This window comes from Peromyscus maniculatus, chromosome 1 (genome assembly GCF_049852395.1).
Source record: "Peromyscus maniculatus bairdii isolate BWxNUB_F1_BW_parent chromosome 1, HU_Pman_BW_mat_3.1, whole genome shotgun sequence".
NCBI classification, from domain to species: Eukaryota; Metazoa; Chordata; class Mammalia; order Rodentia; family Cricetidae; genus Peromyscus; species Peromyscus maniculatus.
The window spans coordinates 155,550,160-155,562,620 of NC_134852.1; the positions used below are offsets into that span (position 1 = coordinate 155,550,160).

At 55.9% G+C, this 12,461-nt stretch overlaps 1 protein-coding gene across 2 annotated transcripts; it reads right to left on the minus strand.

Annotated features, from left to right (window-relative positions):
• Nucleotides 1-1,728: 1,728 nt before the first annotated feature.
• Ccnd1 (cyclin D1) lies at nucleotides 1,729-12,041 on the minus strand. 2 transcript variants are annotated; one of them, XM_042258217.2, is made up of 5 exons: nucleotides 11,646-12,041; nucleotides 10,011-10,226; nucleotides 9,416-9,575; nucleotides 6,098-6,246; nucleotides 1,729-4,672 (listed from the first exon to the last, which is right to left on the minus strand). In XM_042258217.2, the coding sequence occupies exons 1-5, from the start codon at nucleotides 11,841-11,843 to the stop codon at nucleotides 4,442-4,444; spliced, it is 954 nt and encodes a 317-aa protein (XP_042114151.1). In that variant the 5' UTR covers nucleotides 11,844-12,041; the 3' UTR covers nucleotides 1,729-4,441. The 2 variants fall into 2 exon arrangements, with proteins under 2 accessions (XP_042114151.1, XP_006977398.1); XM_006977336.4 differs by having other exon boundaries at nucleotides 1,729-4,606; nucleotides 11,646-12,036.
• Between the last annotated feature and the right edge of the window lie 420 nt (nucleotides 12,042-12,461).

A 12,461-nucleotide genomic window follows, 5' to 3' on the forward strand; every position in this document is an offset into this window, starting at 1 on the left:
GACCTTGGCCTCCCTGAGAGGGGTGGGATGGCTCAGCAGGATGGTAGGAAGCTTGGCAGAGAATGGAGAGAACTGGACTTGGGCTTCTGAGAAAGCAGTTGGGTGGGCTAATTCCCGGAGTCTTTGTTTCGGAGGGTCCTCAAAGAATGTTGTACCATCACCCTATGAATAGGAGTGTCACATTCTCCCCAGGGGATCTACCCTCCAGTGTTATCAGTAAAATTTGAGGGTTAGAATCAGAGCCTCTCTATGGCCAGTGCTATCTGGGGTTACACTGCTGAGCCAAGGAAAGAGGCCTGGATGTCAGGCACAGCTGGGCACCAGAGACCATTGGATGAAGAGACAAGCCAATTGTACCTTTAGAGACCGCACCATGGTGTGAGCACTCTGCCTTCGATGGTGATGCTTGACCATTCCAACTGGGTGTCCTTCCATGACCACCCTTGATAGGCGGTGGTGGGAAGCAGAAGCCTGCCTTCCTGAGTGTGTATGCTGAGCCCCATGCTATTTGTGTCTGCCTCCTTAGGACCACTCTGCTGCACATGTGCCAGGCTGCTTCATCCCAGCACATTTTATTCTGTCTCTCCCATACTGTCCTTCCCATCAGCCCATCTGAACATAAGCTTGCTCCACAGTGCATCCAAGATCCAAGGGGAAGGCAGCTCTTCCACATCAGTGCCCTTTGGCCTGTTCCTGGAATGCTGAAGTCCCCATGTCCTCTCTCCTGGATGATGTAAGGCTGTGGGGAGAGATCTGCCGGTTCCTGGGTCCCCAGCCTTGTTTATAACAGGCTCTGATGCTCAGATGGAGCTGGGCTGCCAAAATACCTTTCTGGACCCTGCCCTCAGGGGGACTGTGCCTTCATAAGCCACCAGAGGGGACACTGGAGTCTCCTTTGGCTCTGATGTTCCCTTAAACTCCCATGGGGTAGGTCACCTGGCAGGGGCTTCACCTGCTTTTGGGTCACTGTGGGTCTCCCCACCAAGTCCCTTTCTGCTTTCATCCTCAGGTCGGCCCATTCAGGCCAGGTGTCAACTACATCCCCACATTCCAGAAGGGCAGGGACCAGCCTGGCACCAATACAGCCGACCTGAGATCTAGAGGCCACCTTGGAGATGATGCCTAAAAGGGAAGACCTGGGTCTTCAGGTGGCTTCCAGACGGTTGCATGGGGTGATGGCAGTGTTAGGGAGCGTCATACCACCCACTCCCCCCGGGTTGGGAAACAATGACAGTCATAAGCAACTGCCACCCAGAGGACGTCAAAGGAGTCCACCCAGGCCACTCAGGTCCCCAGGAACTGTGTGAAAGGCCACCTTGGGCCTTGGCCCTAACACTAAGCATCGCTCTCTGGGCACTTGGCAGCACCTAAGGATGGTGATTCACCCAGAACAAACACCCATTTGCGCCAGACAAGGGGCAGTGAACGCGGCCTCTGTTGATCTTCCATCGGCAAACATGCAGGAGGGGGAGCTGGCAGCGACAGATGCAGAGCGGCTTCTGATCAGTGGCGGCCGCTGGCCTCCCTGACGCCAGAGGCTGCCACCCTGGTCCGCTGCCACCTGCAAACACCCTTGCCTCTGGGAATCCCAGGTTGATGCCAGGGTCAGAGATGCCACCAAACACTCTGGGATGCAGAGGACAGGGTGGCCCCACATGGCCATGGCATCAAAATGGTACACGACCCACTCCAATCTCCAAGGCCCAGAAAATACAGGCAACACTATGCTGGGATTTTACCAATTTTATTTCTAGACTTTTTATGTCTTTTTTTGTTTTCTGGACCATGCTGGTCACATGTCCGTGCTGGGAAGCGCCATGGTGTGTCAACCAGAAATACACAAACCCAACCTGGCCACCAGCCAGAGCCCCTCAAAGCCTTTCATGTCACAGGGCAGACTCCGTGGACCCACCACCATGAACCCAGTGGCCCTGCCTGGTTCAGATGCCTCAGCTAGGCTGGTGGTGACCGTGGAGGTGACCATTTTGGTTTGGCAGCTAGCTAGGGAATTTGGAGGCCCGCAGCACTGGGGCTGGCTTTGCCAAGGCTGAAGTCTTTAAATTAGCACAATGCTGTAATTAACACAAAACAAAACAACAGAACACTAGAACCTAACAGAATACATGATGCACCGGAGACTCAGAACAAATTCCTCCGGGCCCAGCAGCATGGTGGCATGCACAACAGGCCGCTACAAAAATAACAATATTGATAATTAACAAAGAAAAATAGAGTTGTCCCGACTGCTGTGATGCTCTATGTCCCAGATCAAATGAAAGGCCCAGCCTGACAGGTGCAGGGGGATGATCCCCAGCAGACCAGTCCCAGGGTCTCTGGAGGCAGAGCACCTGCCTGCTAGGCCCCTGCATGGCTAGGTGAAACACGAGGTATTGTGAACAGGAACCTGGTTGTTGTTGTTTTTTTTGGAATACAGCGGTAATCACATTAAGCCAAAATTGATCACAATTTAAAAATTACGGAAAAAAAAGGGCATCTGTAAATACAATCTTCTATGAGGAAATTAAAACTTGAACATGGCAGTCTATGACATTGTAAAAAAAACAAAACAAAACAAAACTGACCCTCCAATAGCAGCGAAAACAATGTGAAAGATACAGAGCGACGCGAATCTGGTTCTGAACGTCTGGGATGTTGGGAGTCATTGGTAGCAGCGCTGTGTGGAAGGAGCCGCAGCCTGTCCCGTGTGGTCCCTACCCTCCACACTTCCTCCCTCCCGTCCTCTCTCCAGCCTCCCTCTCCGACCTCCCTCAACACTTCCTAAATAGAAAAGCACAGAGCCAAGGTGTACAAATTACCTACTGTTGTGGGGGTGGGGGCAAGAATGTGCCGGAATCAAACTCCTTTGGGATCCCCTAGTTTCCCTCAGTTTGGATGGCTCTCCAATGGGGTTGTTTGGGTTTGGAAAGTTAAGCAAACCGAATGCCCGTCCTTATATGGTTTTTGAGGATCTGCTCTCCCCCCACTCCCAATAAAAGACCAATCTCTCAGACATGGCATTGAACCTTCGCCACCAAGGGCGGAAGGTGTGCTCTTGAATCAAGGGAAATCACATTGCTTTAAAAATCACACTGGCCATGGGCAGCCTTTCCAATAAATACTCTTCTGTAACCTTAAGTATAAATTAGACATTTTAGTGTTTAAAAGCCTCCTATGTGAAAGACTTCCAGAATCTCCTCCTCCAAGTAATGCTATCACAGTTCCTACTTCCAAACACCAGCTGGCACCAAAGGATCCCTTCAATCCAACTTCTCTGTAGGACAGATCCTGGTGGTGCAAGAACAGAGTTCTCTCTTCTTGACCCAACAAAACTTCCCAAGCACCCCATGCGACCAGCCCCACCATGTCACACATCCATTGTGCGGCCATCTGAATGAGTGTGTGGCTATCCCCCAACCATCCCATTAGGAACCGCCCCCCACCCCACCCCCACACCAGCAAAACTGCCTCCAGCTAGCTGACCGAAAGTGCTTTGAAATGGAATGGTTTTGGAACACAGAGAAGGAAAACACAACCAAACAGAACAAACCATACACACAAAAGAAAAGCTGTGGGTTTAACCTGATGTGAGTAGGCTGCAGGGCCGCCAGGCCAAAACCAGCACCTCTTTAAACAGGAACTACAAAATAGGAAGATTACAAAAATAGAACATATGATGTCACTGTCTCACCCCCTCTCTACTGGAGCACACTGCGTAGAGTGGGGCACCTGCTGCCGTGTGGCGGGCACTGTGAACCTGCAGGTTGGGAGAGGGCACAGATGAGCCCTGGTGCCACACGCCGTGAGACCGCTAGAGGTCGCAGCGGCCATCAATAAGGTGAAGAGGTCGCCCCATCCCTGGGATAAAGCACAGGAACCAGGTGACAGGTGGCGGTGGCACTGAGCAAGCAGGGAGTGAGGCTGAGGCCCGCGCCAAAGCTGTGCCTTTCAGCAAAGCGAGTGCATCTCTACCTAAAACTCCCTTCTACTTAACAACGGCTTTCTCTATTGGCCTTTTTTTTTCCTTTTTTTAAAGCAATTTTTCTTAAGCTTTTTAAACACATAAAATCAAAATCCTCCTGGAGACTTCCTGTGTGTTAATCCTACTCTTACAACAGACAAGCACATTAATAGGAAACTAGTTGATTACTGGGGTATAAAATCCTAAATTGGTAGCATCCCCCTCCTCCCTACACTCAGGGTGATGCAAATTCTATCTCTCTCTCTCTCTCTTTAACAGCTTTCAGGTATTTTTTTTTTTTCTCTTTTGCTTAAGTCAGATAGAAAGGAGAAAGATTAAAGAAAAACAACCAACAAAGAGAACAAAACTTCCCCTTCTGGTAACAAATGTCCCCAAGAGGGACGTCGTTAGGAGCACCCCGGGCTGGCTCCTGCCTCATCGCGGGCTGCCACTACTTGGTGGCGCCCGCCTGCCCGGCGGCCTTCAGATGTCCACGTCTCGCACGTCGGTGGGTGTGCAGGCCAGGTCAGTCTCTCCCTCCGCTTCCCCCTCCTCTTCGGTGGCCTTGGGGTCAACGTTCTGCTGGGCTTGGCGCAGGCTAGACTCCAGAAGGGCTTCAATCTGTTCCTGGCAGGCGCGGAGGCAGTCCTGGAGAGGCGGGCGGAGATGGAGGGGGTCCTTGTTTAGCCAGAGGCTAGTGGCCAGGGCCTGGACCTGCGAGGCAGGCTTTGCTAAGGGCAAGGCTTGAAGAAACTCCTCGAGCCATCCCCAAATCCAGCGAGCAGTGAGGAGCCGCAAAGGACCAGAAAGCGAGAGCATCATCACCTTTGGTTCCCAGCCTTCAGCCTGGACACCTCTGTCCCGTGCCATGGGACAGTTGGCTCTCGACTGTAGGACACTTACCTACTTGTCCACCCCAGGTCTACCCAGCAGAAATTCCTCCCTGGGCTTCCCCACAGCACTGCCTGACATATCCCCCTTGCTTCAACAGGGAGGTCCAGGGAGGAGAACCCAGGCCGGCATGAGCCCGTGACAGGTTCTGCATGGCCGAGGGAAAGCACCTCCGCCTCTCTACGTCCCTCTTTTGGGGCTGTATTTTGTACTCCCCACAAGGAGCACCTATCTCTCCCTCACAGCCTTCTGCCCCTGGGTGGCCTCTGAGGGAAGCCAGCTCCAGTGTCACCATTGGAGCCCGGAAAGCATTTCACTAGGAATGAGACTCATGAACTTAAGTCCTGCCTAGCTGGGATGAGGCTAAGGCACTGCCTACATTCCTCAAGCCAGAACCCCTGGAGAGCCCCCACATTCAGAACTTGTATATTGCTCCCCTTTTGTTTGATGGATACCGTGGCTAAGGAGGGTGTGGCAGGGCAAATGGCCCCATTTTACAGAAGGGGCAAACTGAGGCCCAGGTAGCTTGGTATGGATCCACAGGCACCCTTGAATCCCTCTCTGAAGCCCATGGGCTCCCACCTGCTCACATACCCTACCCTCCGTTCTCAGGAGCCCTAGATGCTGCATGCTGAGGTATACTTGAAGGGTGTAGGAATCAGGGTCCCCATGGCTGATGTCAGAAGGACAGAGTCTGTCACACATGGAAGCCTTCCACATGCCCAGTGGCTCTGGCCTCCATTGAACCCCCAGCTGAGTCCAAGCCAGAACTGGACTTTTGTCTGTCCTTCCTGTATGCCAGCCTGCAACGTCCTCGAGGACACCTTCGTGCCTAGAGCTCCATCAGCCATATTCCTCAGTGAGAAGGTATTCACATGTGGCCTAGTGCACAGCCCCCCTCACACACACTAAGAAAGTTCTAGAGTGTGTCTTCTGTAGGTAAAAGGTCTACACCAGAGTCCTCTGTGGACTCCACCCCCAAAGGCTGCGCTGAGGGAGATGTGGTCCTACTGTAGCCGGGCCAGACGTCAGCTTCACCTGCCAATCACATCATGCCCCCGCCCCCTGCCTTTAGGATCCATGGCTTCTGGAAGCTCCCTAGACCTCAAGCCTGGGAAGGGGCTAGTGAGGGAGCCCAGGGTCGGCTCCCCTTGCAGTAGAGCTCCACGCCGCCCCCCACCCCCGCCCCAGCAGGGTTCCCTGGCCCTTGCCAGATGCGGCAGCCTCCCTTCCATGAGAACCACTCACCGGGTCACACTTGATCACTCTGGAAAGAAAGTGCGTTGTGCAGTAGCAGGACAGGAAGTTGTTGGGGCTGCCCAGGTTCAGGCCCTGCATCGCGGCCACCACGCTCCCAGCAGCCACCATGGAGGGGGGGTTGGAAATGAACTTCACGTCTGCAGCAGAGAAGGACGGAGGTGGCTGTGAGCAGGGACAGCTACAGGCCCGCGATTCAGCTCCCACCCAATTAATTCTCAGCGCGGCCTCAACCTGTCCTCCAAGTCTCCCTATGCGAGCATCAACTCCAGCTCCTTTGGAGACCCCTAGGTGGCGCTAGATGCACATAGTGCTCCGGGTAGGTCTGCGACCCCCAGTGCTAGGGAGGATTAAAGAGTTCCAGGCCAGAGCTTTGGCTCAACTTTTAGTAAGGCCTTGTCTCACTTGAAAAAGCTGAGCGGCTGACCCTGGCCTGGGTTCCATCCCCAGCACCTCAAGCAAACACCAGGGCAGAGTAGGTCATGGCCTGCTTGTTCCTTTAAGCACTTCAAAGTTTAAGAGGGCAAAGTACAGAACCCAAGGTGCAGGCTCTTAACCCTTTAACCCAGAGCTAGCTTTCCTGGTTCACTGATGCCAGGTTAGGGAAGAGGACATGTGACCCCAGACCAGGTAAACCAGTTGGAAGTAGCCCCAGAGGGGGCTGGGAATAGTCACCCCAGACTCCAGGCCAGGGTCCCTAGTGAAGGAAGCCTCCCTCACCCACAGTCCTGGGGACTCTCATATGTACAGGCCCCAGGTGGGAGGTAGTCTGTCCCACTAGTAAATGTTGGGGTCATGTTCCCCCACAGTACTGCAGCAGGGTGTTATTTAGGACTTTGTCTGGGGTCACCAGCTGTCCCCCCCGCCACCCAAATGGACTCAGCATCCGCAGTGGTGTGCCACACTGATGGAATGCCTCTCCACCAACAACACCACCACTCAGCTGCTTTCCTGTCACATCCAACAAAGTGGTGACAAGGACAGCCACTCACTTAGCCTGCGAATCGGGGGTTCCAGGCCAGAGGACATAAGAAAGAAAAGGTGTCAGCGCCCATTACCTCCTCTTGCGTCACCCGGTGACCGGGGACAGGGAGGCTTGAAGAAAATGAATGGGAATCGCCAGGGGAGAGCACTGTTATTGTGAGGCCCCTTGGAGACCACCCTGATACAGTCTACAGCTTTGGGTCTGTTGAAGGTCAGAGGTACCAAGAAGGGGCCGGGAAGAAGAGCAGCCACAGAGAAGGGGGACAATACCTCCAGGTGGCACCGAGGACTCAGCTCAGTCCAGTGAACCAAACTTGCTATGGGACAAGTTCAAATCAGAGACCCCCTCCCCAGAGAGAGAAAAACTCCAACCAGCAGCTGGCACATGGACCGGAGCCCCAGCCCATTCCCAAGTGCAGTAGCATGATCCATTATGTCCTGTAACAAGTCCTAACATCTGCTTCCTCACACTGCCTGGTTGCTGCTGGCAGAGTCGTCACCCAGCTCAGTGACATGGTTGACACTCACCAACACCCTCCACCTAGCTCAGTTCCCAGTGTCTGAATCCACACAAGGGTACACTCTGGCCACCTGTACATGCCCGTGTGACCAACCCCAACCTAGGTCAGTGCACTGTTTACACGAGCAGGACCCAGGTCTGGGGGTATCCAGAAGGGAGAAGAAAAGTCATATCCTCCCATCTCCTGTAAGGGGAAACCTTGCCACATAGATGGCAGATCTCCCGGCCTTGACCTCTGGCCTCTTTCCAGAGTGACCTCTTTGTGACAGAAGAGCTGGTTACTCCTCCAGGGGGACAAAGCCTCCAGGCCCAGAACATTGGCCTACTGCAGTTCACCAAGCCGCGCTCCACCTCCACCTGTCTTTTGGGGGCTCTTAGTGGACCCTATCATAGACAAAGGCCATACAGTAAGCTGGGTCCAGCCACACCCACGATGCATCAATACTTGCTGGCTTCCCTGCCAGCATCCAGGGGTCCTGGGAGGGGCACTTTGCTGCCAGAACCGTCCTGGGGAGGCTGTGCCACCCCATCCCTCATATTATCTCTGGGAAACTCTGCAGCTTCTCCGAAGTCACTTTCAGCTCCATAAAAGGCTTCCTGGAGCCTCCAAGGGCTCTGCTCTCCCCAGAGGAACCCCAGCCAGACGCCTGCCTGCCAGCCAGCAGGGCCACCCCCGCCCCTTAGATCCTTCCAGGCTACTGATGGCCTTGGCATTCCCATCTGCCACCCCCCTTGCTTGGTAGGCCTCTGGAGACGGGCTGGCCCCCTCAGCAGGTAGTTGGGAGGCTAGAATCTCCAAATCTTCACACCCGGCACAGCTGTGCAGAAAACACTAGCCAAGTGGGCTGCCAGACATGAGAAGATGCCACAGAGATGGCAGGTAGGAGAAGACACTGCCTGCCCCTCTTACACCACGCTGCCTTTCGGCCGCCCTACAAGTCACCCAGCCCGAGCTCCAAACAGATGTAGCAACCCAGGCCTGATCAGGGCCACCCGGGGGGAGGGGTCCTAGGCAGGTGGGGGAGAGTGCAGCACCCCCTTAGCGTCTCTAAACCTCCTCGGCGGGGCTTCCAATTAGAGATGGGGAAGCAGCTGCCAGATGTGTATCAGGAACATCCAGAGGCAGCCAGATGTCTATGTGCGTTGCAGCATGTCTGTCTACCCTGAGTTAAGTCAGCCTGTCTACCTGGGGTCTGGGTACAAGGAGGGTCCCTTGGAGGCGCCATGGGGAGGTTCTTGTCTCTCTGCTTCCATTCAGCCCTCCCAGGACTCTGCCAAAAAGAACTGGCCTGTAGCACCCCTGGGGAGTGGGGGGGGGCAGGAATCTAAGCTCCTGAGCTGGTCATCCTGCATGTGGGACGGGGAATGGGGGTCATCTGTCCTGCCCCTGTAAACACTCCTGGCAGGTGGCCAAGACTGGGAGAAGCCAGGAGCCCCCTCCCCCCATAGCTGGCTCCTTGAAGACCCAGGCAGGACAGGAGGTAGGTGGGGGCAGGCAGCCCAGGAGCAGAGGCAAAACCCTTTTCCGAAAGCATGCAGTGGTCACACCGCTACTTGGCGGTGGAAAGCTTGGCACAGGGAGGCTGGGCCATCCAGTTAGGTCTCCAAGGCCCTTCAGCGCGGCTCCTAGCGCCATCTACCCCCAACAAGCTACCTGGACCCTGGGCTCAGAAGAGAGATGTGGGAACCCCCTTTCTAGACGTGCCCGATACCATCCCCTGGTACAGAAAAGACAGCAATAGGCATTAGCCAAGGGACCACAAGGAGTCTGAGATCTCCCAGGAGAGTGGGGGTGGGGGCCGTACCTGTGGCACAGAGAGCCACAAAGGTTTGCGCATGCTTGCGGATGATCTGCTTGTTCTCATCCGCCTCTGGCATTTTGGAGAGGAAGTGTTCGATGAAATCGTGGGGAGTCATGGCAGCCAGGTTCCACTTGAGCTTGTTCACCAGAAGCAGTTCCATTTGCTGCAGAAAATGGAGAACAAGGTCAGTAAGAGGTCAGGCCGGCTGGGGGGGAGGTTTAGAGAGTGGGTTCAACCGGGCACCACAGATAGGTAAACAACAAACTATAGACAGCCTAAGTGGGCCACACGCGCTAGACAAAAAGACCCCCACCGCCAGCGCTGCGGCTCCAGCGCCGCAAGGGGGCGCACACCGTCCACATTTCGGAGTGGCTTCACTGCCAGACATGGTGGGCAGTCCAGGAGGAGAGGGGGCCCACAGAGGTGGAAGGGGTTTGGGATTCTGCCCACTGCCACTTCGGTGTCGTGCAGTGTGGGTGACTTCCATGGGGCTGGAGATGTGACCGAGGCTGGCTGGGCCTCCCATCATTTGCGGCTCCCCACCACCCAGGGGTCGCGTGGCTAATAAGGGATGGCGGGTGGTGGGGTCCTCGGTTACCAGCAACTCCTCGGGCCGGATCGAGTTGTCAGTGTAGATGCACAACTTCTCGGCGGTCAGGGGAATGGTCTCCTTCATCTTGGAGGCTACGAACATGCAGGCGGCCCCCAGCAGCTGCAGGCGGCTCTTCTTCAGGGGCTCCAGCGACAAGAAGCGGTCCAGGTAGTTCATGGCCAGCGGGAAGACCTCCTCTTCACACTTCTGCTCCTCGCAGACCTGCGGGGACCATGACCGTCAACGGCGGGGGTGGGGGTGGGGAGAGAATGAGGGAGGAAGAGGGAGAGGGTCGTGGCTCGATGTGATCCTGCATCCCTTTCCTAGATAGATTACATAGCGAATGAGTGGTGAGGGCGCGGAGAGGGGTCGCCGTGGCAAACTCCCCGGGATGAGCGGGAGCCCAGGACCCACTCACCCTGAAACTGAAAGGGAAAGTCCCTGGGCAGCTGGCGCTGGGGAGCTCAGCAGTGGTGGCCTTGGGGACCCCGGCCCATGTTGGAATTAGAAGGCCGCAGGCCAGGGAATCCCACCGCGGAGCTGGCAGGGCGCCGGGGGTTGGGCGTCGCTCGCGCACGCGAGACACAAAGGTGGCGTCCCAGGCCGCCGCGCCTCATTTCCCAGACGTCATCTTTTCAAAAAATATTTAAAAATATTAAAAAAATAACTAGGTGCCTAAAAACGGCCCGAAAATAACCATCGGGCGACCCTTGATACAACCCGAGGGTCAGGAGCTCGGTGTACGTTGGAGAATGGGCCCCAGCGACTCAAATTCTGGGGGCCCCCCTTTTGCTGGGTGCGGGTGCCTCTGCAAGGGCACCATGCCGCGCTTTAGAAATTATTTTAAAATATTTTGGGGCCCTCGAGCCTCTTACTGAACATCTGAAAATGTGCTTTGGTTCCCCGACTTGACCTGGGTAGGAACCCCCAAGTGCAGACCCGCGCGGACGACGGTCAATCTCGAGCGACTCGGGGGCCACGCGACCTTGCAGACTGGCGTGCTCTCTGGGCCAGGCAGCCTGTGCGGGGGTGCCCAGGGGTCCGCTGCTTGAACAAAGGGTCCCTCCCCCAAATCCCTCGCTATGTCCTATTTAGTGATTCCTGGCTGCCGCGAGGCCCCTCGTGCCTGTCTCAGCGCCCCTGCCGCCGCTCCCCGCCCTGCCCCCAATTATTAACACTTTTGCTTTGCAATAAAGGAGCAAAGATGGCGCATAATACTGGCACGAGCGGCCCTTGCATACGTGTCCGCGGATATTAATTTAAAAATCAAATCTATGCCCCCTCCCCCCGAGCTGGCGGCTACGCGCGGAGGCGGCCACGGCCGAGGCGCAACAGGAATGGGGCGCAAGCGGGGACCACAAAAGGCGCCCAGTCCGCACCCTCTGGGGTGTCCCTAGCACCCTTTGGCACAGTCCTCCCTCGAAGGCACTCCTCCCCGACTGCCCCCTACCAGGAAAAGGAATCCCCATCACCCCAACTCCTCCACTTTCCTCAGTCACAAAGACCCGCAGTATCTATTTATTTTGAAAATCCGGATTCCTAGCAACACACCGGTAAAACTCCGTGTCGGAAAGTTAAGGAGGAAGATGTGGGTGGGAGCAATAAGTTGCCAGGGGATCCTAAGCCCCTGGAGCCCCTTACCTCCAGCATCCAGGTGGCCACGATTTTCCGCATGGACGGCACAATCTCCCTCTGCACGCACTTGAAGTAAGACACGGAGGGCGCGCAGGTCTCCTCGGTCTTGAGCATGGCTCGCAGCACTCGGTCGTTGAGGAGGTTGGTGTCAGGGTACGCACGGCGGATGGTCTCCACTTCGCAGCACAGGAGCTGGTGTTCCATGGCGCGGCCGCCTGGGGAGGGCTGTGGACCTGGTTGGGCTCCGGTGGCTGCTGCTGGCGCGCGCTGCCTCGCGCTCTACTGCCGGTCTCCGGAGCGCGGAGTCTGCTGCTCTCTGCTACTGCGCCGACAGCCCTCTGGAGGCTGCAGGACTTTGCAACTTCAACAAAACTCCCCTGTAGTCCGTGTGACGTTACTGTTGTTAAGCAGAGATCAAAGTTAGGCAGAGAAAGGGAGGGGTGAGGGGGGGAAGGCCGGGGCGGGCGCAGGGGGAGGGGGCTCGGGAGCTGCGAGCCGCAAGGGGACAAGCCCAAAGCACCCCCCCTCGACCTTCGTAGATATGCAAATCGCTCGGACTGCTTCTCTCCAAGCTGGGAAAGAGCGGTGCAAGGGTGGTGGTGGGGGTGTCTTCTTTGCCCAAGTGGGTCCTCCGAGACCTGTGGAGGTGGGGTGGTGCTGGCTCTGGACAGGACAGCTAGGAGGGAGACCAGGCCACACACAAGCCAGGGAAGACTTGGATGGGGGATCCGGCGGACGAAAGGACACCTTATATTCAATCTGGGAGAATGGGCACGTTTCCGAGGACGCCACGAGGGCACCCACGGGCGGACTGACTGCTTA